The sequence below is a fragment of the Moschus berezovskii genome, chromosome 16 (genome assembly GCF_049115385.1).
Source record: "Moschus berezovskii isolate FMDL1 chromosome 16, NW_MosBer_1.0, whole genome shotgun sequence".
Classification (NCBI taxonomy): domain Eukaryota; kingdom Metazoa; phylum Chordata; class Mammalia; order Artiodactyla; family Moschidae; genus Moschus; species Moschus berezovskii.
The window spans coordinates 15420154-15445826 of NC_142475.1; the positions used below are offsets into that span (position 1 = coordinate 15420154).

At 46.3% G+C, this 25673-nt stretch overlaps 1 protein-coding gene across 2 annotated transcripts in view; it reads left to right on the plus strand.

Annotated features, from left to right (window-relative positions):
• Window positions 1–7498: 7498 nt before the first annotated feature.
• MATN2 (matrilin 2) overlaps window positions 7499–25673 on the plus strand; it is a 166806-nt gene continuing 148631 nt past the window's right edge. For both annotated transcript variants that reach the window (XM_055431892.2, XM_055431891.2), the window contains exons 1-2: window positions 7499–7747; window positions 23719–23889. In XM_055431892.2, the coding sequence (XP_055287867.2) occupies window positions 23745–23889 (145 nt within the window). In that variant the 5' untranslated portion in view covers window positions 7499–7747; window positions 23719–23744. The remainder of the gene's footprint in view (window positions 7748–23718; window positions 23890–25673) is intronic.

Sequence of the window (25673 nt, forward strand, 5' to 3'; positions counted from 1 at the left end):
TTTACCAGCGATGTTACCAGTTTGTCCACATCCTTGCCAACACTTGTTTTTGCTCATCTTTTTTTTTTTTTATTACAGTCATCCTAGCGGGTGTGAAGTGATGTCTTGTAGTTTGGTTTTTCGCTTTTGTTTTTTGACTGCACTGCATGGCATTTGAGATCTTAGTTCCCAGGCCAGGGATTGAACCCATGCCCCCTGCGGTAGAAGCGCAGAGTCTTCACCACTAGGTCATTAGGGAAACCCTTTGTGTTTCTTTCTTTTAATTAGAGTATGATTGCTTTGCAGGGTTGTGTTAGTTTCCGCTGTGCATCAAGGTGAATCAGCGAGGTGTATACATATACCCCCTCCCTCAGCGTCCCTCCCACCCCTCTAGGTCATCACAGAGTACTGAGTTGAGCTCGCTGTGCTATGTAGAGGCTTCCCACTAGGTGTCTGTTTTACACATGGTGGGCTGTGTGTGTCAGTCCTAATCTCCCCATTTGTCCTCCCCCTCCTCCCCCTCCTGCGTCCATGTTTGTTCTTTATGTCCATGTCTCTATTCCTGTGCTGCGTATAGGTTCATCTGCATCATGTTTCTAGATTTCACATGTATGCATTAATATACAAGTCACTCTGTATGACAGACTCTAGGTCCATCTACATCACTACAAATGACCCAATCTCATCCCTTTTTATGGCTAAGTAATATTCCATTATATATATGTACCGCGTCTTTTTTATCCATTCATCTGTTGATAGACATTTAGGTTGCTTCCATGTCCTGGCTATTGTAAATAGCGCTTCAGTGAACATTAGGGTACATGTGTATTTTTGGATGATGCTTTTTTTTCAGGGTATATGCCCAGTAGCAGGATTGCTGGGTGGTATGGTAGTTCTAGTTTTAGTTTTTTAAGGAATCTCCACACTGTCCTTCATAGTGGCTGTGTCCATTTACATTCCCACCAACAGTGGAAGAGGGTTCTTTTTTCTCCACACCCTCTCAGCACTTATTGGTTGTGGACTTTTTGATGATCTCCATTCTGACGGATGAAAACAAGTCTAGGGGCTTCTCTGGCAATCCAGTGGTTCCCTGGTGCCTCAGCTGGTACAGAATCCACCTGCATGCTGGAGACCTGGGTTCGATCCCTGGGTTGGGACGATCCCCTGGAGAAGGGAATGGCTACCTATTCCAGTATTCTGGCCTGGAGAATTCCATGGACTATTCCATGTGGTCGCAAAGAGTCGGACATGACTAAGTGACTTTCGCTTTCATTCTGACTAGTATGAGGTGACACTTCATTGTAGTTTTGGTTTGTATTGCTCTAGTAATTAATGATGTTGAGCACCTTTTCATGTGCTTTTTGGCCATCTGTATGTCATCTTTGGAGAAATGTCTATTTAGGTCTTTCACCCATTTTTTGATTGGGTCATTTGTTTTCTTTTGATTTTCTCTTGTGGTTTTGATTTGCATTTCTGTGATGGCAAATGATGTTAAGCATCTGTTCACTTGCTTATTGGTTATCTGAATATCTTTGCAGAAATGTTTATTCAGAAACCTTGTCCATTTATTAATTTATTGAATTTAATTTAGATTCCTTTGTATATTCTATATACAAGTCTCTTATCAGTCTATGATTAGCAAAAACTTTCCCTCATTCTTTTCAAAAAATTTCCCCCAGTCTTTTCTTGACAGTGTCCATTGAGGCACAAAAGTTTTAATTCTGATCAACACCAATTTAACTATTTTCCTTTTGTCATTTGTGCTTTCAAAGTCATATCCAAGAAACCATCGCCTGATACAAGGTCATGAGGATTTACTTCAGTGTTTTTTTCTAAGAGGTTGATAGCTTCAGCTCTTACATCTCTGACCCATTTTGAACTAACTTTTGTTTGTGGTGTGAGGTCAGTGTCCAAGTTAATTCTTACACATGTGTCTATCCAGTTGTTCCAGCACCAACTGAAGTTCTTTCCCCCATTAAATGGTCTTGGCACCTTTGTTGAAAATCAATGAACTGTGAATGTGAAGTCTTATTTTTAAACTCTCAATTCTAGTTCAGTTGATTTTATGTCTATTTTATGTAAGTACTACATTATTTTGATTACTGCAGCTTTGTAATAAGTTTTGAAACTAGGAACTGTGGATGCTTCTACTTTGTTCTTTTTCAAGGTTATTTTGGCTACTCTTGGTCCCTTGAATTTCCATATGAACTTTGGCATCAGCTCATTAATTTCTGTAAAGAAGCCAGCTGGGATTTTGATAAGGATTGTGTTGATTCTATAGATCAGTTAAGGGAGTATTCCATCTAAACAATACCAAACCTTTCAATCTATGAATATGGGATATCTTCCCATTTGTTTAATATCCTTTCATTTCTTTCAACAATGTTTTGTGATTTTCAGAGTATAGGTTTTGTACTTTTTTTGTTAAATCCTTTTCTAAGTGACTTATTCTTTTTGATGCTATTTTCAATGGAATTGTTTTAATTTCATTTTCAGATTGTATAGAAATATAATTGGTTTTTGTCTATTGATCTTGTATCCTGCAACCTTGGTGAACTACTTCCTTAGGTCTAATACTTTTTGAGTAGATTCTTTAGGATTTCTACCTACCAGATTGGGCTTCCCTGGTGGCTCAGTGGTAAAGAATCCACCCACCAATGCAGGAGACACGGGTTCAGTTCCTGGGTCGGGAAGAGCCCCTGGAGAGGAAATGGCAACCCACTCCAGTATTCTTGCCTGGAGAATCCCATGGACAGAAGAGCCTGGCGGGCTACAGTGCATGAAGTCACAAAAGAGTCGGACACAACTGAACGACTAAACCACCACCCACCACCTACCAGATCATGTCTTCTGCAAATATAGTCTTACATTTTTCTTTCTAAGCGGGGCACCTCTTATTGCACGCTCTTGCCTTGGCTGGAACATCTAGTCCAGTGCTGAACAGAAGTGGTAAGAGAGCATGTCCTGTCTTATTCCTGATCCCAGAGGAAACGCTTTCAGTATGTTAGTTGTGGACTTTTTGCAGATGTTCTTACTAGATTGAAGAAGTCTCCTTATACTTCTAGTTTGTTGCGTGTTTCTATCATGAAGGAGTGTTGAATTCTATCAAATACTTTCCCAGAATCTACTGAGATCATGTGGTTTTGGTCTTTTATTCTGCTGATGTGGTGTAGTATGCTGACTGATTTTCAGAAATTTTTCCGACATATTCTCTGCTCCGTGGATAGTCTGGAGTTAGTGGTGAAGCAGTGTTGGTCCGTGCCCTCTCATTAGGCCTGGCCAGGATGCTGAGCTATCTTAGAACTTTTGCTTTAACTAAAAGAAAATTTCAGTTCTTTCACACTTTGGTTATTGCATCTTCTTTTCAACATCTTTTTGTTCACAGATAGTGTTCATGTAGCCAGTAATGTTCTGGCACTTTCTGTACTTGGGAATTGCTTTGTCAATTCTTGCTTTAAATGAGACAAGACATTTCCATTGCTTCTTTTCAGAGTGTGCTCTACCAACAAAAAAATTGTTCACTTTATTGCATTACATCTTATTTTTCTCCATCTTATGATTTATTGTGGCTCTCAGGAGTTCACTGCCTTATTCCTTATTCTTTCCACTGGACCATCTGTAGTGTTTCCCCTTCTGTTGGACGCCGGTAATAACTATGTCCCAGTTATTTTCTCCAGCAAGACAGAACGTAGAAAAGTTCTGACTTCTGATATTTTTGTTATTCTTGAGTTATTGAGCTCTGCCAGCATGCTGGAGGATTTTATAGGACAGACACACATACTCATTGCCCAAGTCTCCTGCAGTCTGATGTAACACCAGGCAACCAATGCAGACAGAGCCTCAGCAATGGCAAAAGGTGAGAAGGCAGTTAGCTGAGTGTCACAGACACGAGGCTATTGACTGCTTTGTGCCAATTCCTGGGCTTCAGGAGGAAAGAGGCAGCAATCTGTGTTGCTGAGTGATGCTTCCACGCACAGCAGGTCCATCCTCCACTTCAAAAGTGGAAACTAGTCTCCAGGGAGACGGGCAACGTTTCAGCCTTGTCAATATCCAAGAACACAAGTCAGATTGCCACTCGATCTTGCCCAAGTTTTAAGGCTCCCCAGTCCATCTTCCTATCTCATTTTTGATAAGCAGCCTTATCAGCCCGATTTCACAAAAGACTACTCTAAACTCCAGGTTAAAGCCACAGCAGCCCAGTCTCTTCCACAGCATGGCCTAGGGAAGATGTTAAACAAGCTAAAGAGGGCCTGGTCCCTGCCTTCCGGAGCCCCCGGTTCAAGTTCAAGGTCATAGCAACACATTAGAGTCCGCTTTCCAAGGTGGGATGATACGTTTATTTAGAAATCATTTCACTTGGGGTGATGGTGCCATCAGCCAGCCTGTCCTCAAGGGGACCCTTTGACATGGAACCTGCTGTCCACGTTGAGGGGCATCTGGAAGGAAGTCCCCCCCAGGTGTGAGGGTGCCTCACCCAAGGCTGGAGTGGAAACCCAGCCACTGTTTCTACAGTGCTCCGCTCTCTCCCTTCTCTCCTGCTCTGACCAATTGGCAGGTGGCCCAAAGGAGGGAAGGCTCCTCTCCCAGGTAAGATGTCCTGTCCTTCTACTTGAGTGGGGTGGGGACGAGCTCCGACAGTTTACATGGGACTCACACATCAGGCCCCTTCGTGGATCACAGCTTTGTCATGGTAAAGGGGCCTGCATAAATCAGTGAGGCTATGAGCCATGCCATGCAGGACCACCCAAGACGGATGCGTCATAGTGGAGAGTCCTGACAGAGCGTCGTCCATTGGAGGAGGGATTGGCAAAGCGCTCCAGCATTCTTGCCTGGAAGACTGCATGGACAGAGGAGCCTGGCGTGCTACGGTCCATGGGGTCACAAAGAGTTCGACACGACTGAGCACACACACCCATCAACAGTCTCCTAGAGAAACACAGGGCGAGTAAGGTGACGTCGCAGTTCTAGGTTCCTCTTCGTGTTCTGCAGAGCTTGCTTGGTATGGCCCTATCTTGTCAACAAAAGCGATGTTTCTATTATCAAAGAAAAAAAAATCAGTACAAGATTTATTTTAGGCTTCGAGTTCTGTGAGCCAGCCTGTGTGCTCTTTGTTTTGCTTATATGCTGGTCCTCTTCTGTTTGGTAGTCTCATTTTAATCTGCCCTTTAGGAAGGATTCTAATGCAACACAAAACAAAAAGTTCTACTGTTTACAAGGAACAAATGAAATGGGCAAACTCTGTATTTGAGGCTCTTCATGAATGTGAGGTCTGGGTCAAATGACTGCCCTCCCACCCCCACCCTTACTCCGCAATAGACACCCCTGCCGGAGACAGAGAAGCGAGCTGAACCCAGTATCAAGGGGTAAGTTGTTTCAGCAGTTTCAGATTCTAACTTAAGAGATCCTACACACCCCTGTTCTTGTCTGCTTATGTGAGTGCCCAGGTAAGAACTGGAGTCATAGCCCCATACTTTTTATGAATAAGGCTCTCTACACTAAGCCAGTAGCAGAGCCTCTGATAGAAAAGGCAAGTTTGGACTTTGCCTAGCAGCCTTTATGATTATCAAGTTGCATTCACCCCCAAAGGTAACTGGGAAATGAACACCATTGTTTTATTCTGACGGATATTTCAGGATACTGAATTCACTTTTGCTTCTCCTTTTTTTTTTTTTTCTTTTTTTGGCAGACCTGAAGATCATTTCACAAGGTAGAACAGCTCACTGACCTATTTGACTCGGCCCCAGGCATACTTTGTACAGAGACTTCTTCTGGGGAATTTTGATAGAACTCCCTGGGGCAAAACATCCATCTTAGTTGGCATACACCAGAATCACAGAAGTCTGTTACTAAATTACAATTCGTTAACATTTGGAAGGATTTCGGAATTGCTATTGTTTTCCTGGTAAATTACTGGATCATACTGGTGTCTTGGAATAGGGCAATGCATTTAAACTGTAAATTTCCATACACTGTAACTCAGCTTCCCCAGCTCCTAAGGGATTTTCACTGGCTCAGACTCAGGAAGAATTTTCATTTGTGGGATCCAAGACTTCAGAGACCAAACATTTCCTGAAGGCTTTCCTCTGCTTTCCGACCTCCACCTACCTCCTCCCAAAGACATACAAAGAAACTATTTCTGATCAGTGCAGGCAGCCAAGAGTGCCCAGTGTGCCTAAGGTACAGGGTAAGGGAACAGGAATCCAGTATTCTTTCTTGGCTTCATTACACCACTGAGCTGCCTTGATGGTTTGAGTATGTTGACCCCTTGCCTTATGGCTAAAATTTTAATTACCCATCTGGAGCTTTCCTGAAGAATCGCTTTTGTACATGTATTTTTATTCATATTCCAGAAACCAAATCATCAAATAAGAGTGATGGTTCGGTGTCAGGCAGCTAAGAGTACTTAAATGATCAGACTCTGGCACCAGACATTTTGAAACTTGTTAATTCTACTGCCTCTCCCCCATAGCTTGTTAAAACCTGAACTGAGTGGCTGGGTTAAAGGTTTGGGGTTATAATTTTGGCGTGATTATTAGAAGATGCCTTAGCCTGTTGGCTTCCCTGGTGGCTCAGACAGTAAAACTCTGTCCACAAGTCGGGAGACCCAGGTTCAATCCCTGGGTTAGGAAGATCCCCTGGAGAAGGAAATGGCAACCCACTCCAGTATGCTTGCCTGGAGGATTCCATGAACAGAGGAGCCTGACAGGCTACAGGCCACGGGGTTGCAAAGAGTCAGATGTGACTGAACAACTAACACACTAGCCTGTTGAACAGACCTCCACTCACCCCAGCTGACCAGAAGCAGGGAGAGCTGGCAGACTGGCAGTGCCAGGCCCTTTCATTGACCAGCCCTGTCTCCTGCATCCCTCCAAAATCCCCCAGGGGACCTCTAAGGTCATGTTCCCCTTACTTTACCAAACTGCAAACATCTTCGCCCATAATTTCAAAAGTCTGGCCTGGACAAGACCTTCTCTGCTCCTTCAGGGTGGGAACCCTGTTTCCCTTCCCTCCTGGCATCCTGACTCCCCTCCCCACCCAGGGACCAAGTCTCTGGCCAGTGGATGCTCTGTTAATATGAACTGGCAGCGGTGCTCTGGGCACTGCCAAGAAAGCTCCTGGCACTTGTCACCAATTACCCCAATTCTCGCCACTTTCTTCTTCATCGTCATCGACGAAGGATCGATCATGCCCCTCGGTTCAGGACACGGGACCCTATCACGCCTGCCTTCCTCCAGGAGATGCTCTCCATCGCACCCGCCCCCCCTCGCCGCCCCGCCAAGCCCCCAAAGCTCCTAGTTGTTCCCGAGCCCGCGGCCCCCGACCCCGGGAGTCAGATCCTCGCCTGGGCTCGCGCAGAGCGAGGTGGCAGCAGGCAGGACGCGCGGCCAGGGCGCCAGGTTCCCGGGGCTGCCCTCGGGGTGGGGCGGTCCTCGCGCCGCTCCCTCTCCGCGCCCGCCCCGTCCCCAAAGAGGACACCCCTCCTCCCGCCGGCCCGCTCCCCACCCTCCGCGGCGCCGCCTCCCCGCCCGCGCGCGCTGGCCCCGAGCCGCCCCGGCAGCCGGCGAGCGAGGGGAGCGCTCTGGGATGGGACTTGGAGGAAGCGGCCAAGGAGGAGACAGCGGCAGCGCCTCGGGCTTCTTCCCCGGCTCCCACGCGCGGTCTCCCCGAGGAGAGCCGTGGCTCTCGGAGCGGCGACGAGGCCGGCGAGGAAGACCCGGGCGGCGGCGCCCCTGTCTCGCTTCCCAGGCGCCGGCGGCGGCGGCTGCAGGTGAGCGGGGCGCGCTCTCCCCGGGGCCCCTGCCTGGCCCCGCGGCCCCGAGGCGCGGGCGGACCGACCGACCCCTACCGACCGACAGACGGACAGCTAGGCAGGGCTGGGGCACCCACGCACGCGGGCGCTGCCCCCAGGCTGGCGCGCCGGCCTCCGCCGCTCCGCGCGGCCCCCGCCGCCAGGCGCCCCCAGACCACCACCTCTCGGCCCAGGCCCGTGGCTCGCGACCCCTGGGGCAGGCAGAGCCCGAGAGGGACGGCGGCGCTGCGGGGCCCCAGGCTGCGGGCAGTCGGGCCGCCGCGGCCGGGCGAGCTCCGCGCGCGCTCCCCGCGCCGCCGGGCGCACCGCGCGGCAGCCACCCCGCGGGGTCCCGTGGGGGCGCTGTGTCCCGCCGCGGGGGCGCCTGGACCCGGGCTCGGACGAACCCCGGGAAAGGCAGGCTGGAGGAGCGCGGATCTGCGATGATTCCCGTTCGGCCGGCGAGCGGATCGATTCCGACTCCCCGCCTCGGCGGGCTTGGTCTTTTCATGCCCCTGTCATCTGCATTTTGTGCTTGGTTTTCTATGGAGCTAAAGCTCCAGCTTCCTTACGTGGGGGGGGAAGGAAAGAAAGGTGAGGGCATTCTGTGGTCGTTGCTAGAAACCCCCAGGATAGTATGGAGAGAGGAGAGAAAAACCCCCCACCCCTCCCGTTAAGGTCTCCGGGACTGGACTCACAGGAAGATAGCTCTCGGGAACACACTCCTGGCCCTGAGCAAACCCAACTGACCGAATTCCAGATCGTCATAAATCAGGGAGCTGGGCCGTGTCTTCACCAAGTGCATTTAATTGGCTTCCAGCAGCGGGGCAGCCAAGAGGCCGGCAAAAGGCTGCAGGGGGAGTGGGGGTGAGGGGCATGGTCAAGACCGGAGACTCTGGGTTGGCCTGCTGAGGTTCAGACCCTGGCTGTGAGCGGAGCTTACAGGTTGGTAACCTTGGAGTTGCCCAGCTACTCTATGCCTCACTTTCTTCATCTGTCTAATGGGTTGATCACACCTACAGGGCAGTGAGGATTAAATTCAAGTGGCAATGGCAAGCCACTCCAGTACTATTGCCTAGAAAATCCCATGGATGGAGGAGCCTGGTAGGCTGCAGTCCATGGGGTCTCTAAGGGTCAGACACGACTGAGCGACTTCACTTTCACTTTTCACTTTCACACTTTGGAGAAGGAAATGGCAATCCACTCCAGTGTTCTTGCCTGGAGAATCCCAGGGACGGGGGAGCCTGGTGGGCTTCCGTCTATGGGGTCACATAGAGTCGGACACGACTGAAGTGACTTAGCAGCAGCAGCAGCAGCAACAACTGTTCCAGGCATCTTAAGACTAGTTCCATGACCAGACTCTCCAGAAGACCAAGGCATTTCTTTCTAGGAACACAGTCACCTCCTCTCCAACTCAGGAAGCCAGGCTCTGAGTGGATACCTGAGGCTGGCAGATGATCCGCATGTATTTAACTGGAATTTTGCACTCAGGAGCAGCCTGCACAGTTCTCCCTGCCTGCTTCCAACAGGACAGCCTCAGAAAATCATATTGCTGTTCCAAGATGGGTTTATGGTCTGGAAAGTTTCCTTTCAAACCTGGAAGCTTGATCCCTTAGAATTCCCTGTTGAGACTGCAGATAGATATCTGTGGTTCTTCACCTCTGTTTCCCCACCTGCCCCAACTTATTTTTCACTGCCAATAGAATTCAGGCCGGCCGCTCTTCTCGACAAATCCAGGGTCCTTGGCTCTAGAGTCCAGTGTCCCTGGAGGCACTGAGGCCGGAGCTCACTGACCAGAGTTGCAGAGTCCACCTCAGAGATACCCTCAGATGGCTGCCATGCTCTGAACTCCACTGTCACCACATATCTCCGTTCAGCAAGAGGTAGTTGAAATGAGGCTGAAGACTTAAAGAGGGAATGGAAGATCGCTTCTTCTTCTTTTTTAAATTTATTCATTTTTGGCTATGCTGGGTCTTCGTTGCTGCAAGGGCTTTTTTCTAGCTGGGGAGAGCAGGGCCTACTCTCCAGCTGTGGTGCACGAACTTCTCATTGTTGGCTTCTCTTGTTGTGGAGCGCGGGCTCTAGGCATTCGGGCGTCAGTAGCTGCAGCTCCCCGGCTCTGGGGCCCAGGATCAGTAGTTGTGGCCCTGGGGCTTCGTTGCTCCAGGGCATGTGGGATATTCCCAGATGAGGGATCGAACCCGAGCCCACGCCGCCTGCATCGGCAGGCAGATTCGTTACCACTGAGCCACCAGGGAAGTCCCGAAGACTGCTTCTTGAAAGATAGAGAAGGAAGAAGAGGATCATTGAAGGTTCTAGAAAGAAATCCCCCATTTTCCCTAGAATCAGCTCCTGCGGGGGCCTAAGAGAAGGCAAGGGGTGAGGAGGGGCGGGGATGAAGGAGGGGCAGAGACAGGCGGTGAGGGAGCACCAGGGCTGCAGGGCGCTGGGCGTGGGGCTGCGCGGCCGCGGAGGGCACGCGCTGGGACCCAGGGCTGAGTTGGTTTGAGAGCAGCCGAGTGCACCGGAGTCTCTGATGCTTTCGCTGGGACGGGACTAGCCGCCTCTGGTTTTTAGGTTTTTAGCATGTGCGTTTGAGAGAGTCCTTTTCTGGGACTCCCTGTTTTTAGGGAAACTCTGGAGGGCTCCTCTGTTTGTAACATGTGGGAATAAGTCAGGAGGGTCAGAAGAAGAGGGTGCGGAAGTGCCAACGAGAGAGTGGAGGCTATCCTCGCTGTTGCTAGTAAAGGGAGGCCCTTCCAAAGGACAGGTTGCCACTTGGAGCTCCAGCCATGAGGTTATCTTTGAACCTGCCATGTGGCTTGGCAGACAGCCACCGCTGCCTTACCCAGCAGGACCCTGAAGGGGACTCAGAGAGAGAGAAGGGCAGGTCTGAGCTCCAATCTAGAGGCCTTGGTTGTTGGCAGTGATGGGCCGTAATGAGGCAGACAGTGAGGAGTGTTTGTGGGGTGTGACCTTGATCTTGGCACCTGAGGGACTGAGGTTCTAGTCTCAGACCTGCCATTCATTAATTGCAAGGATTGCGAAAACTTACTGAGACTCCCTGCCTCAGTTTCCTCATCTGTAAATGGGACTAGGACTGTTGGGAGAATTAAATTAGTTAACACACATCAAAATGCTTAGTGCAATACCTAGCTCAGAGTCAGTGCTCAATATTAATTACTTATGATTTTTGTTATCTGAGCCTCAGTTATGTCATCCATCAAATGGGATGACGCCATCTGTGTCATAGTGTTGTCATAAGGGTTAAATGAGTTAATTAACTGTGAATTAACCTGCCGGTGGGTAGTATGTAATAATGTTCAGAGTGAACTGGTTGAAAATAATATTTATATCGAACTATCTGCATGTAAAAGCAGTGGTTGAGCAGGTGAACTAGCTAACATTTTTCAAAAAGTTCTTTTAAGAGTCTTGTCAGAGAAAACTTTACCACTGGGGGCTGTGGCTCACTCCCCACTGGAATACCCCACTGCTATTTTAGTTTACTGTACTAGTTTCTTATTGCTGCTGTACCATACTGCTACAAACTTAGGGCTTAAAGCAGCACAGATTTATTGTCTTTCAGTTCTGCAGGTCAGAAGTCTGAAATGGGTCTCACTGGGCTAACATCAAGGTGTCGGCAAGGCTGTGTTCCTTCTGGAGGCTCCGGGGGAAATCTGTTCTCTTGCCTTTTCTGGCTTCTGAAAGCTGCCTGTGTTTCTTGGCTCCTGGACTTTTGTTCCATCTTCGAAGCATAGCGGCTTCCAGTTCTCCCCTTCCTTCCCGCTTCTCGCCCGCTCCTCTCCCTCCCCACTTCTCTTTCTTATAAAGACCCTTGTACTTACTTGGGGCCGACTTGGATAATCCAGGCTACTTTCTCCATCTCGATATCCTTAATCACATCTACAAAATCCCTTTTGCCACAAAAGGCAAAAACATATTCACAGATTCTGGGGTGATTAGGTCATAGACATCTTTGGGGGCATTATTCTAATAAACAGTTACTATTAGAGAAAATGATGTCGATCAAAGGATTTTATCTCATTTCTGTTTAGGGCTTATCCTGACACCTTCCCAGTTAGGTGAGTTTGTTTTCACTTGTCTAAAAGATGAGATGCTCCAGACCACAGGGGTCAAGACTAAGGGTCAAATCTTTTGTGAGCCCTGGGTTTCTTCAAACGTAATTCTCAAGTTGCTACTTTCAGTTTTCCCCTTTCTGTGACAAACCTTAACACTGGCCCCTCAGAATGGTCTCCTTTTCTCCATCAACAGTGTTTTCTGATTTTTCTAATTCCTGTCCTTCTCCATTTCAGTGAAACATAAAGAATGCCCCCATCCCCGAGATCTCTGAGCATATCACCACCTTTCTGAGATTCCCTAGACAATGTCTGTATCAGTTTTCCATTGATGCTGTAGTAACTTACCACAGACTCAGTGACATAAAACAAGTTTATGCAACCTATATGTCCACTGACAAGTGAATGGGCAAAGAAGATGTGGTATATCTAGCTGAATTACTCAGCTATAAAAAAGAATGGAATAATGCCAATTTCAGCATCATGGATGGACCTAGAGATTATCATACTAAGTGAAGTAAGTCACACAGAGGACGAATATCATGTGATATCACTTATATGTGGAATCTCACAACATGATACGAATGATACAAAACAGAAACAGAGAAAGAGACAGGAAATAAACCTCTGGTTACCAAAGGGGTCAGTGGGTGAGTGGGGAGAGGTAGATTAGGAATAACGTTGCTGCTGCTGCTGCTGCTGCGTCACTTCAGTCGTGTCCGACTCTGTGTGACCCCATAGACAGAAGCCCACCAGGGTCCCCCGTCCCTGGGATTCTCCAGGCAAGAACACTGGAGTGGGTTGCCATTTCTTTCTCCAATGTGTGAAAGTGAAGTCGCTCAGTCGTGTCCGACCCTTAGCGACCCCACGGACTGCAGCCTACCAGGCTCCTCCATCCATGGGATTTTCTAGGCAAGAGTACTGGAGTGGCTTGCCATTGCCTTCTCCAAGGAATAATGCACACACTACTAAATACAAACTAGCTGAACACCAAGGATCTAGTGTACAGACCAGGGATCAATACTCAATATTTCATAATAGCAGATAATGGAAAAATCTGAAAGAGAATTAAACATGTAAACATACATGTATGTATAACTGAATCACCTTGCTATGCACTTGAAACTAACACAACATGGTAAGCGAACTATATTTCAATTTTAAAAAGTCTCTTATCTTCTGTTTCTGGAAGTCACGAGTCTGAAATAGTTCTTACAGGGTGTTATCGTTCCTTCTGGAGGCTTTAGGGAAGAATCCATTTCCTTGCTTTTTCTGGCTTCTAGAATCCCTCCTCATGGCTTGGCTTACTGCCTCTGCAAAGCCAGCCGTGTCAGGCTGAGTACTCCTCATGCTGCTTCCCTCTTACGTTTTTGAGGACCTTGACGACTGCATTGGGCTCACCTGGATAATTCAGGATACTCTCCCTGGTTTTTTTTCTCCTATTTTTTTAATTGAGATATAGTTGATATACAGTAGCTCCCCATTTTAAAAGTCAGCTGATTAGCAACTGCAATTCCCCTTTGCTGTGTAATGTAACATATCCACAAATTCGGGGGATTAGAGGACATGGACATCTTTGGAGGGACATTATTTTGCACATCCCAGGGCTTAAGAAGAAGCTCTAGGTCAGGACCACCAGTACAGCTTTATTGTTATTAACACCCCTTCCAGTGTGTGCACAGTAGCCCATTTGAGAGAGAACACCCATTAAACTTCCTCCAAAATCTCTGCTGCAGCTCACATCTCTCCCTGAATCCCTTTGTCCATGGGATGATCTGGGAGCAAGGGGGGCAGGAGTAGTACCGCACACACTTCATTTATCAAGTAAACTTATAATCAAAAGCACACAGAAAATGATGCAAAAAACCCATAAGGGAACAGTTCAATGGATCTTTTGCAAAATGAACACTCTTATGTGACCACCTCTCAGATTGGCACCCCAGAAGCCCCCCTTGTACCCCCGATTAATTATCACCTCCCCCAAAGGTAACTGCTATTCTAACTTAGCATTACCTGTTTTCTAAGTAAACATTTTACTGAAGCTGACATATAAGAAAGTGCACTAATCAGGGACATAGATGGATTATTTTTCATTAATTGAGTAGTCATTAATTTCATTAATGAGTAAGCGCAGAGTACTCCACAGAACATTTCTAGCACTCCACAATCGGCCCTCAGCGCCTCTCCTTTAAGGACACTTCTCTGAAGTTGTGCACGCAGCGTTGACTTCTCTCCCCCTGACCCGTGTATAGTCACCTGATGGGGAAGAAGGGCGGGTCTTCATTCCACTCGTGTCACGTGAATAAGGGAGATTCTGTTACTAAAGGAGGAGGGGAAATGCTGGAATGCAGCAAAGTCTGCCAAGTCCTTTGTAGTCTCTCCAGTGTGAATAAGGGCAGGTCTAGGGCTGTGACCTTGGTATGGATGGAAAGGGGAGAAGGCATGAGAGACATCACATGGTAGAATGTGGTGCTTGCTTGTCTGGAAGGGAGAAAAGAAAAAAGAAAAGTAGGAGTGCCCTGTATACCAAAATATGAGGTGAGGATATTTTCTCCCAGAAAATGATCCCTTGGAAAAGAGGACTTTGCTCTGTTTTAGCCCTTGCAGGATCTCTCAAGGTAGGGGGAGCTCTGTCAAATATATTGAACATAATTTGGGATGGAACGTTGGCTTGAAATGTCCTCAGTCAATGTACTAATTTTGGGTAATACTCATAGAAGCCAACTGACCAAAACAGTAAAAGAAAAATCAATTCAAACTTAGTCATTATTCTTCTGGACACAATTTCACAGTTACAAGTGTTGGATGATACTGGATACAATACCTTAAGAGCAACGTGATGAATAAGATGCAGAGGTGGTGAATTTATGTTTCCAGGACATTAAAAAACCCATCTGTCCTCATGTTACATAAGTGGGAGCCGGTGGCCTGAGATGAAATTTCCAGTGACAACATCATATATCGATTCAGAAAGTACTGTATCTCACACAGCTTAAACAGAAGTGAAGGTGGCAGAAGACTCAAAAAACATCTTTAGTTTGATGAAATACTGATGTTGGAAAGGCAAGCATTTGAAAACTGTTTTATGAAGTGAGAAAAAAACCACTGTTTTATGAAAAACACTTTTATGAAACATTTTTAATGAATAAAGCATTATTGCTAAACTAATCTATATTTTTCAATTTGAAATGTTTTGAATATGCATGTATGATGAAATGGATACTTTTAATTATTACAACTAGATATTTGATATTTCATCGATACCATTTAACAGTCATGTGTTCAACATGGCCAAGAAATCTGGGGGAGAGGTTCCTATCATCACAAGGTAGAGCCTTTGGGGTCGCCCCATCCTGGCAAACATCATATGTTGATGACCAGCTTAGCCTTGTCAAGATGTTGGGTGCCGAACTCGGGCCAATTTGATTCAACATTTATTGATCTTTTGCTGATCAATAAATGTGTTTATTCAGCATTTACCTAGTTTCTAAAAGTTCATTTACAAAATTCAGCATCCAGGATACGGAGATGACAAGGTGTGGTTTCATGGAACCGCTCAGAGTCTAGTCAGGGGGGCAGATATGGAAGCAAGAAAAAGAAACCCAGGGCCAGAGTGGACAGCCAACCCATTGTTAGGAGGGTGTAGGAACATCAATCCTCGCTGGGAAAATCAGAGAACATTCCGGACAGTGGCTGATGTCTGAGCTGAAACTTGAGGAATGAATGCGGTTTTGTTTCGGTTTATTTTTAGCTGCACCACATAGCATGGGGGATCTTAGTTCCCCTACCAGGGACCGAACCCAGAGCCCTGGCAGGGGAAAGCATGGAGCCCTAAACACTGGTCCTCCCAGGCAGTTTTGATGACTGTGTAGAAGGTAGACTGGACTGAGGGACCAACGTGAATGTAGGCACCCAGCTAGGACAGGAATCTGAGTTCTTCTGGCAGCAGTCAAGGAGCTAGGGTGCGTGTGGGGCTGCCGTGGTTGGAGGGCAGCCAGTGGGCCTTGAGCGTGGACGGTAAGCTGTGAGGTTGCAGCTGGAAACCGAGCAGGGAAGGGGCAGGACCCCAGGCGGTGAGAGCAGTTCCAAAGCTTCTGGAGGAGTCTGGGTGAGAAACCCAGAACCTCGAGCATTGCTGCAGCGGCAGGGCCTGCTGGAGGTCTGGAGCAGGGAACCGGCAGACGCGAGGAAGCGTCCGCCCTTGGATGTGAAAGTGACTCGAGGAAGACAATGGGAGCTGAGGCCAAGGCTCCTGTTACCCTTGACCGTGGAGTTACCCTTCCATGAGAGGACTCGAGTCTGTGCCTGGAAAGGCCGGGCTGGCAAGCAGGCCTTGACCACGGGGCGAAAACCACAGTCAACATCAGGTCAGCATCTCAGCGTCGAATACTGAGAGTGTCCTGGTCACGGTGACCCGGAGTCCGTCCCCGCAGAAGCTGGGCTCCACTCGCCGGTCCTGTGGGAGCGGGGTTCCGGCCTGAGGTGGGGGACCGGCAGGAAGGCTGTTGGGGCCGTCCTGTGTGACAGATTCCCGGCGGACACAGTAGCGGTTAGCGTGGACCCGAGCTGTGCCAATGGAGCAGCCGCCTGCGAGGGACAAAACGATTGTGTCTGATGTCTAAGAACTTTCGGCACGGAGGAGGGGACGCAAAATCTCTTTTTTTAGCAAGTAGGCTGGCTGCCTGAGAGATGACAGGGTAGAATCTGGGCTTTGTCACTTAACTAGCTCTGAGGCCCTGGGGGAGCATCTTTCCATCTGTGGCTCTTGGTGTCCCACCCAAGGAATTGGGAGCTAGTCCACCTCACAGAATGGTTGTGGGACCAGATGAGATAATAATACACAAAGTGCCCTGCTCACTGCCTGGCCTGTAATAGGCACTTGGAAAATACTAGAGCCCCTTTCTCATCCAGGGGCAGGGTTTAAGGCCTGGGAGGGTGTCAGGCCCAGGCTTCCTCAGGAGAGCAGCGTTGTCCTGGCCTGTGATCTGGTTTAGGCTGGGAAACGTGGCTTCCAGGTCACGCCTCTCATTTTATAGCTGACTAGTTAAAGCCCAGAAAGTTAAATCACCTAACTGAGGTCACAAGGCATGTTGAGACAGAGCCAGGCCTCTCCACTCAAGGCCCCTGGCATGTAGTGTTGGCTCCCGTGAGATTCTAGGCGCCTGTCAATTGACTTGGAACAGCGATGCTTAGAAGAAGTTATAGCTAAGATGGTCAGAACAATCTCCTCTCTCTCTCTCCTCCACCCTCTTGGTAAAGCTAAAAGAAAAGACTCATTGTCTCATGGAGAGGAGAGAAATTGCTAGAACAAAAGTCAAAACTTTTTTTTTTTTTTAATATTCTTTCCATGCCCACAAAATGCTTCATGGAATCTATTCTGATTGAATTAACCTCTATTTTTCAGTACAACAATTCTTCTCATATGCCCCTCTATGAAGGGAACTGTTTCTCAAACATCATTCCATTTTCTGGTGAGAATTGGCTCTGCCTTCTGTTCTTCAAATGCTAGCAGTTATAAATGCCACACTGAGAAACAATGATTAATGTGGGCTACATGTACTGACTTATCTTTTCTTGTTTCACTGCCATTGAATTGTTTAAAAAGGTCTACCTTGTCAGATATTAATACTGCCATACTGGTTTTATGTTGACTTGTATACAGTATCCTTTCCTCTATTTCTTTAGATTTTTTTTTCAACAACTTTTTTGAAGTCAGACTTAAACAATAAAATTCTCCACTTTGGGATCTTCCCTGGTGGTCTTGTGGTTAAGAATCTGCCTTGCAATGCAGGGGACACAGGTTTGATCCCTGGTCAGGGAACTAAGACTCCACATGCCATGGGCAACTAACACCTGATGAAGTAAAAAATAAATATTTAAAAAAAAAAAAAAACTTCAGTTTTAAGTGTATAATTTGATGGGCGCTGAAAATGTATAGAGCCATGTAACCTCTACCACAATCACGGCGAATACTCACGTCACCCCCCAAATTTCCCTCCTGCCTCTGTGTTGTTCAGTCACTCAGTCGTGTCTGACTCTTTGCGACCCCATGGACTGCAGCGCGCCAGGCCTCCCTGCCCATCACCAACTCCTGGAGTTCGCTCAAACTCATGTCCATTGAGTCAGTGATACCATCCAACCATCTGGTCCTCTGTCGTCCCCTTCTCCTCCCGCCTTCAATCTTTCCCAGCATCAGGGTCTTTTCCAACGAGTCAGCTCTTCACAGCAAGTGGCCGAAGTATTGGAGCTTCAGCATCAGTTCCTCTAATGAATATTCAGGATTGATCTCCTTTAGGATGGACTGGTTGGATCTCCTTGCAGTCCAAGGGACTCTCAGGTGTCTTCTCCAGCACCACAGCTCAAAAGCATCAGTGCTTCAGTACTCAGCCTTCTCTAACGTCCAACTCTCACATTCATACATGACTACTGGAGAATCAAACCTTTGACTAGGTGGACCTTGTTGGCAAGGTAATGTCTCATGCTTTTAAATACGCTGTCTAGGTTTGTCACAGCTTTTCTTCCAAGGAGCAAACATCTTTTAATTTCATGGCTTCAGTCACCATCTGCAGTGATTTTGGAGCCCAAGAAAATAAAGCCTCTCACTGTTTCCATTGTTTCCCCATCTATTTGCAATGAAGTGATGGGACCAGATGCTATGATCTTCATTTTTGAATATTGTTTTAAGCAAGCTTTTTCACTCTCCTCTTTCACCTTCATCAAGAAGCTCTTCAGTTCCTCTTCTCTTTCTGTCATAAGGGTGGTGTCATCTGCATATCTGAGGTTATTGATATTTCTCCCGGCACTCTTGATTCCAGTTTGTGCTTCATCCAGTCCTGCATTTCGCATGATGTACTCTTCATGTAAGTTAAATAAGCAGGGTGACAGTATACAGCCTTGATGTACTCCTTTCCTAATTTTGAACCAGTCCATTTTTTCATGTCTGGTTCTAACTGTTGCTACTTGACCTGCAAGAGGCACGTCAGGTGGTCTGATATTCCCATCTCTTTAAGAATTTTCCACAGTTTGCTGTGATCCACACAGTCAAAGCCTTTAGCGTAGTCAGTGAAGCAGAAGTAGATGTAGCTGACCCTCTTTTCCCATCCAATCCCCTGAGATCAAATCAGAACCATTGATTTTCTTTCTGTTATCCCTTTGTTGGATGTCACATAAATGAAATTGTTCTGTGTGTATTCTTTTTGTGTCTGGCTACTTTCACTTAGCCTAATTAGTTTGAGATTCATCCAGTATATCATTCCATTAATTGGTATTAGTCCATTTTATGGATGTACCAGTTTATCTGTTCATTAATATATGGACATTTGTGTTCCCAGTTTTTAGCTTTCACAAAGAAAGCTTCTATGAGCATCTGAGTATGTCTTTGTGTGGATGTGTTTTTATATCTTTTGGGTAAATATGTAGGTTGCTGGTTGGCCCAGTTGCCCAGGGCTGAATTTTCTGGGATGAAAGTCTTTCAGTGCTAAAACACAGGCAATTCTAGGCAAACCAGGCCAGTTGGTCACCTTGTGTTGTCTCATTTGGGAAATATATGTTGAACTATATGAGCAACTCCTATATTGTTTCCCTAAATGACTGTATCATTTTGCATTCTTACCAGCAACATATTAGAATTCCAGTTTTTTACAATTTTGTCAATGCTTGGTTATATCAGTCTTTTTAATTTTAGATATTCTGGTGAATTTGTCATGGAATATCATTGTGATTTTTTTTTTTAATGTTTATTTATTTTGGCTGCATGGAATGTTAGTTTTAGCTTGAGGGATCTTCGGTCTTCATTGTGGCACTCAGGATCTTTAGTTGTAGAATTCGAGATCTAGTTTCCTGAGCGGAGATTGAACCCAGGCCCCCTGCATTGGAAGTGCAGAGTCTTAGCCACTGGACCACCGAGGAAATCCCTGTCATTGTGATTGTTAATTTGCATTTTTCTAATGACTGAGAATGTTGAACATTTTCTCATATGTTTATTTGTTATCTGAACGTCTTCTTTGGTGATGTGACTGTTCAAATATTTTGCACATTTTCAAGTGGGTTGTTTCTGTTGTTATAGGAATTTATGTCTGGAATATAAATGGTATATTAGATATACAGACATATAAGGATATATGTCTTGGAAATCTTTTCTACCAGACTGTGACTTGCTGTACCATTGCATTTTGAAAAAGGAATTTTTAAAATTTATTTTATCAAAGCATAGTTGATTCACAACGTTGTGCTAATTTCTACTCTGCCCAAAGTGACTCAGTTATACATACATTCTTTTTCATATTTTTTTCCATTATAGTTTATCACAGGATATTGACTGTAGTTCCTTGTGCAGTACAGTAGGACCTTGTTGTTTATCCATCCTATATACAATAGTTTGCATCTGCTAATCCTAAACTCTTCCACTCCCCTCCCCGTTGGCAACCACAAGTGTGTTCTCTCTGTTTGTGGGTCTCTTTGTTTCGTAGACACATTCCCTCTGTCATATCTTAAATGCCACGTATGAGTGGTATCATGTGATATTTGTCTTTCTCTTTCTGACTTCACCTTAGTATGAGGATCTCTAGGTCCATCCATGTTGCTGTAAGTGGCAATATTTCATTCTGTAGAAAGACAGTTTATTTAAAATACTTTATCTTAAAGTATTTAACTTTAAGATACTAACTTGTATTTTTAAATTATGGATTTGTGTGTCGTTGTTTTATTACAGTAGTCATATGTCAGCATCAAAGTTAATATAAGGTACATTAAATGGTGCAATATGACAAAATTAACAATGTGCACTTCATATTAATTGGTTTGATTGCATAATGATAATAATAATAAGAAGTAGCTGTCACTTTTTGGACACTTACTTTGTACCAGGCAGTATTCTATGTGCTTTATTTTTTTTAATTTATTTCATTTTAATTGGAGGATAATTGTCTTGCAATACTGTGTTGGTTTCTGCCATGTTTCAACATGAATCTGCCATAAGTATACACATGTCCCCTTCCTTTTGAACCTCCCTCCCACCTGCCACCTCATTCTGTGTGCTTTATATATTTGAGCTCATTTAATTCATACAACAACCAGGTGTCTTTAATATCCCCAGTTTAAAGGTGAGGAAACTGTGGCAGAGAGAGGTAAAGTAACCTGCTCAGGGTTAGACAACTGGAAATGTTTAGTTCTGTTTGTTCTTGTTTTAAAAATTTATTTATCATGGTGGCCCTGGGTCTTAGTTGCTGCTTGCGGGCTGTCTCTGGTTGGGGTGAGCTTTCTCCAGTCGCACCCTTTGTTTTTGGTGCATGGGCTTCTCCTTGCCCGGTGCGGTGGCCGCTTTTGTTGTGGAGCACGGGCTCTCAGGTGCTTGGGTTTCAGCAGTCACTCAGCTTTCAGGCTTAGTCATCCCTCGGTAAGTGGGATCTTCCCAGAGCAGGGACTGAACCCATGTCTCCTGAATTGGCAGTCAGATTCTTAACCCCTGGACCACCAGGGAAGTCCAGTTCTATTTATTCTCAACTCCCTATCCCTCACATATCTCCAGGGCCTTCTGGTTAGCAATGGCAACTCGAAAATGCAAACACCTCTTAAAATCCACAGTAAACCCAAGCCACATGAAATGGTGTTTGTTTTTTGAAAATGACAATTATCCACCACAACGTGTTCTCAATGTTTGGATTTAATTGCAGATGTGTTGGGATGGATATGGACCCTTGAGAGCATCTTGTGTATATTTTGAAAGAAATAAATGTGGACTTTGTGCATATGGGAAGAAGGAGACCATCACTAAAATAATAAATCACATATAAATGACATAATACACTTAGAATTGATAAAACCAAGGAAACTTGAAATAAACAGTAGGTTTAGGATCAGAGAAAGAGGGAAAATCTTTTAAGTTTTCTTCCTTTTCTAAAAAGAAACCTCACAGGTTAAGCTATGAAAAGGGACCAGTTAGTAAAGAGTTTTGTTATAAGGGGTGGGCAGTAGTTATCCATAATAAACTAGCAATGGAGCTTTGCCCCTTTATCGCCTGCATAACCTTAGGTAAATTATTTAACTTCTTTACTTACTGTAAGAATTAAATGGCTTAATACATTTAAAACACTTGGCTCAATGCCTGGCACATAGTAAGCACTGAAAAAACATCTACTATTTTTAATGGAACCTTAAGGCAGAGTGAAAAGTGAGCTAGTGCAACAGAGCAAGTGTGAAAAACTGTGGTCTTTGAAGGTCAACAGGCCTAGGTTCATCTCTAGGTCAATTCCTGAAAGCAGCTTGCTGAACAAACAGTTCACTGAATTATTAAGGTGTTTTGTTTTTTTTTTCCCACGTTTTGGGAAGTGATCCCTGCCCTTGTCCTGCCCTGATCCCTCTACTCTGACAGTGAAACAGCTATGGCCTTTCATGAATTGACTTTTGGGGACTTGACTTGCAGCTAGCCAAGTTTTCTGTTAATTGGTGAATTGGTAAATTAGCTGCTTACCCTGGGTTTGAATCCTGTCTTTGCTACTTATTTTAGCTGGGTGAGCTCAGTCAAGTTACTAAACTTCTCTGAACCTCAGTTTCCTCATCTCTAAAAAGCAGAAACAGTAATCCTGATTGGTATGAGGATTAGATGAAATCAACTGGGTGAAATGGCCAAGCACAAGGTGAGGACTTAGTAAAGAAACTTTACAGGCAGATGATCTTCCTTAAATGTGTTCCTCCTTAAATATTCCCTCCTCCCCACTAATTTGTGTAAATTAATCAATTGCTTATGACATCCGTTGTGATGACTGAAACTAGAAGAAAAACAATTTAAACCTAGTCCCAGGACATTGCCTTGTCCGTGAGGGTTTGCCAGGCAGACGAGTCCATGTCATTCATCACATGGCAAGTGCCTTTCTCATCCCACGGGAGGCACTGAGAATGGCCAGCCTGGGAAGGCCGGGATCTGATCACGTCACTTCCCGGCTCAGAATCTTTTCTCCAGAGCCTTCAACAGCAGCTACTCTGCAGACCAGCACAGAAAACAGTTCAAGTCTGGTCAAGCATGTGCAACTCCAATTGAAATTCCCTCGCTTCTATGGATATCCGAAACTCAACTAAGGGCTAAAATTCTTTCTGCATCCGAGAGCTTCTTGCTCAACGTTGCACTAAATCCTGTTCTCTGGTCTCCTAACACTTCTGCTTGCACACTTGTCCCCACCTCCCCATGTGTGCCAGACACTATCCTGAATGCATCAGTTATGTGGATTAAGTCACCCAATTAGCTAATATTATCCCATATTCCCACATGGCATGGGGAGGTTAAGTAGCTTGCCCAAGGTCGCACACAGTTAGCAAGTTTCAGAGCCAGGATTCAGAGCCTGGCAGTTCAAGCCTTTAACCACTGAACCAGGCTCCCTCTTAACAGAGGCATGTGTGAGGCAGGGAGGCTGGGAGGCTAAGTCATGTTAACTTATGCAACTGTATGTGAATTCCTTCCTTGGGAAACATACAGATTAATTCCTGCCATCCACCATTATTAGACTAAGAAAATATTGTTACTTGGACTCCTCGGGTGGAGTTTTCCCTTTTTCAAATCCAGGATATAGAATGTGACTACAAATAACTGAAAATAAACTTGATTGAAAAGAATCTTCAGGGTAGATTTTTTTCCCCCCAAGTTTTCCGTTCAGTCTCATGGTGACCAAAGGGGCGAAAAATTCCAACTATGCATGCCCTGCTCAGACCATTCAAGAACCTGCCAGTGGGGTTCGAGGGTCACACACACAAATGGCATTTTAAGTGCCAGCAGCCGTCTGACTGGGGAAAGGCAGGGGCGGGGGAGGTGGGGGTCTACGGCCGTTGGGTTCAGGGAGACCCGGAAACCTCACCCAGCCCTCTCCCACTTTGTCTTTGTCACAGCCTAGCCCCTCTTCCTCTTCTTGAAGATGGAAAAGATGCTGGTGGGCTGCTTTCTGCTCCTCTTTGGACCGACCCTCCTCCTCCCTGCCGAGGCCAGGGAGCGGCGGCCTCCTCCCAGGTCCATCTCCAGAGGGAGACATGCTCGGACCCACCCTCAGACGGCCCTCCTGGGTGAGTGATGGGTCGGGGGGGTGGGGAGGTGGGGCTCCTCCCCAGAAACAGGCCGAGGTGGTCGAGGGCGGGCCTCCAATGGGGGTGGGGCCCGCCCTGGGTGCCCACTTTGGGTGTGCTGGGGGAGAGGGCATCTCGTTGGCAGGGAGTCATCCTGCATTGAGGATGTGGTTGTACATTGGTTTTCAAGTGAAATGAAAACCTCTTCTATTGCAAAACTTTCCATTTAATCTGAAGCTCCTGACTTTTCACCAATAAGCAAGAGTGTCAGTTTTCATCTGAAAAGGTCCTGGTTGGACTTACCAGCCAAGGGTGTTGTGAGAATGTTTTCCTGGGTCTGTCTGCTGAGCTGTGTTAATGATGCTCCCCTGCCTGGCACCTTGGGAAGAAGAGCAGGTTTGTGGAAGGTGGAAGCTGGCACAAAAGAGAGATGGAATCAGGAGATAAGAAATACAAGATGTCAGAGGTCTGTGTTTCCCTCCCAGTGAATGTGTTTCCTTCAGGCAGGTTTTTTTCTTTCTCCAAGAGAAAGGAAAGGTCCTGAAAACACATAAGATATAGAGGAATGGGCCTGGTTCTGAACGTGGGCTCTGGAAAGCCGAGGATTCGGGGGTAACAGGAAGGCTGGCCAGTGGCAAGATGGTGGTTTTGGCATAGACCTGGCTTCATAGACCTGGCCCTGGTGCTGACCGAGTGGGTACTTAGGCCACGTGACCTTTCTGAGGTTCAGTCTCCTCATCCATAAAATGGGAATGTTAATGCTGATCTTTGTGAGAAGAAGGCGTGGTGATGAATATACGTGAATTATAGGTATGCGATGAAGGAAAGCCTTCCCACAACTGTCACTCCATGAAGTGGTTCTCCAAATACCTGGGTTTTTTGCTCCATGGCATGCAGGATCTTAGTTCCCCAACCAGAGATCAAATCTGTGCCTATGTAGTGAAATAAAAAGTCTTAACCACTAGACCTCCAGAGAAATCCCTCCAGAACTGTGTTTCATATTTGTGTCCTGTTGGCCAGCCCCTAAAATCTGATCCCCTCCGAAGGCAACTGAGAGAACTGCTATGTGTCTGGTTGCCTCAGCATCTGAAATGACAAGAGAACAGAGGAACCAGAAGCTCTGTTCTGAGAGTTCAGAATCTTTACGGTGCTATAAGCGATGACCCCGTGATGCTGGGCCCTCTATGTCTTTAGTCTCCCGAGAATCTGTTACCATAGTGACATAAACATATGATTTCTGCAAATGTGGAAAGGACTGGGGGACGTTTAGTATGCTGATTAAAGGGCTTTCTAAAAATGTTTCAAGATGATAAACACATACCATCATATGATAAACATGTCTATCTGTCATCTATCTATCTATAAAGAGAAGTGACATAGGTATGTGGGTGTGTGACAGGGAGAGAGAGAGCTAGAAATGCCTGATTCCTAGATCAACAGCAGTGATTATGCAGTTGGGTTTCTGACGCGGCTGCTTTTGGAATGAACCACCCCACACTGAGCCAGAAGAGCATACATGCGCCTCTTGGTATTAGCTATCTCTGCACCTACTCCCTGCCTCTCTCTCTTGCCCCCACACATACTTTCTGATACACACACATGCCCATAGACACACACACTCACACACTGTCCCCTCCCCACACACACAGACACTGGGCCTCCCCTAGTGGTCAGCATTCACTGCTCTCTCGGGCTCTGAAATAGAAACCTCCTGGTCTTCGCCCGTAAGAGATCCTGTTTTGCTAAGGGCATCAACCCCGAGTCTAGCATCCTCCCCCTCCGCT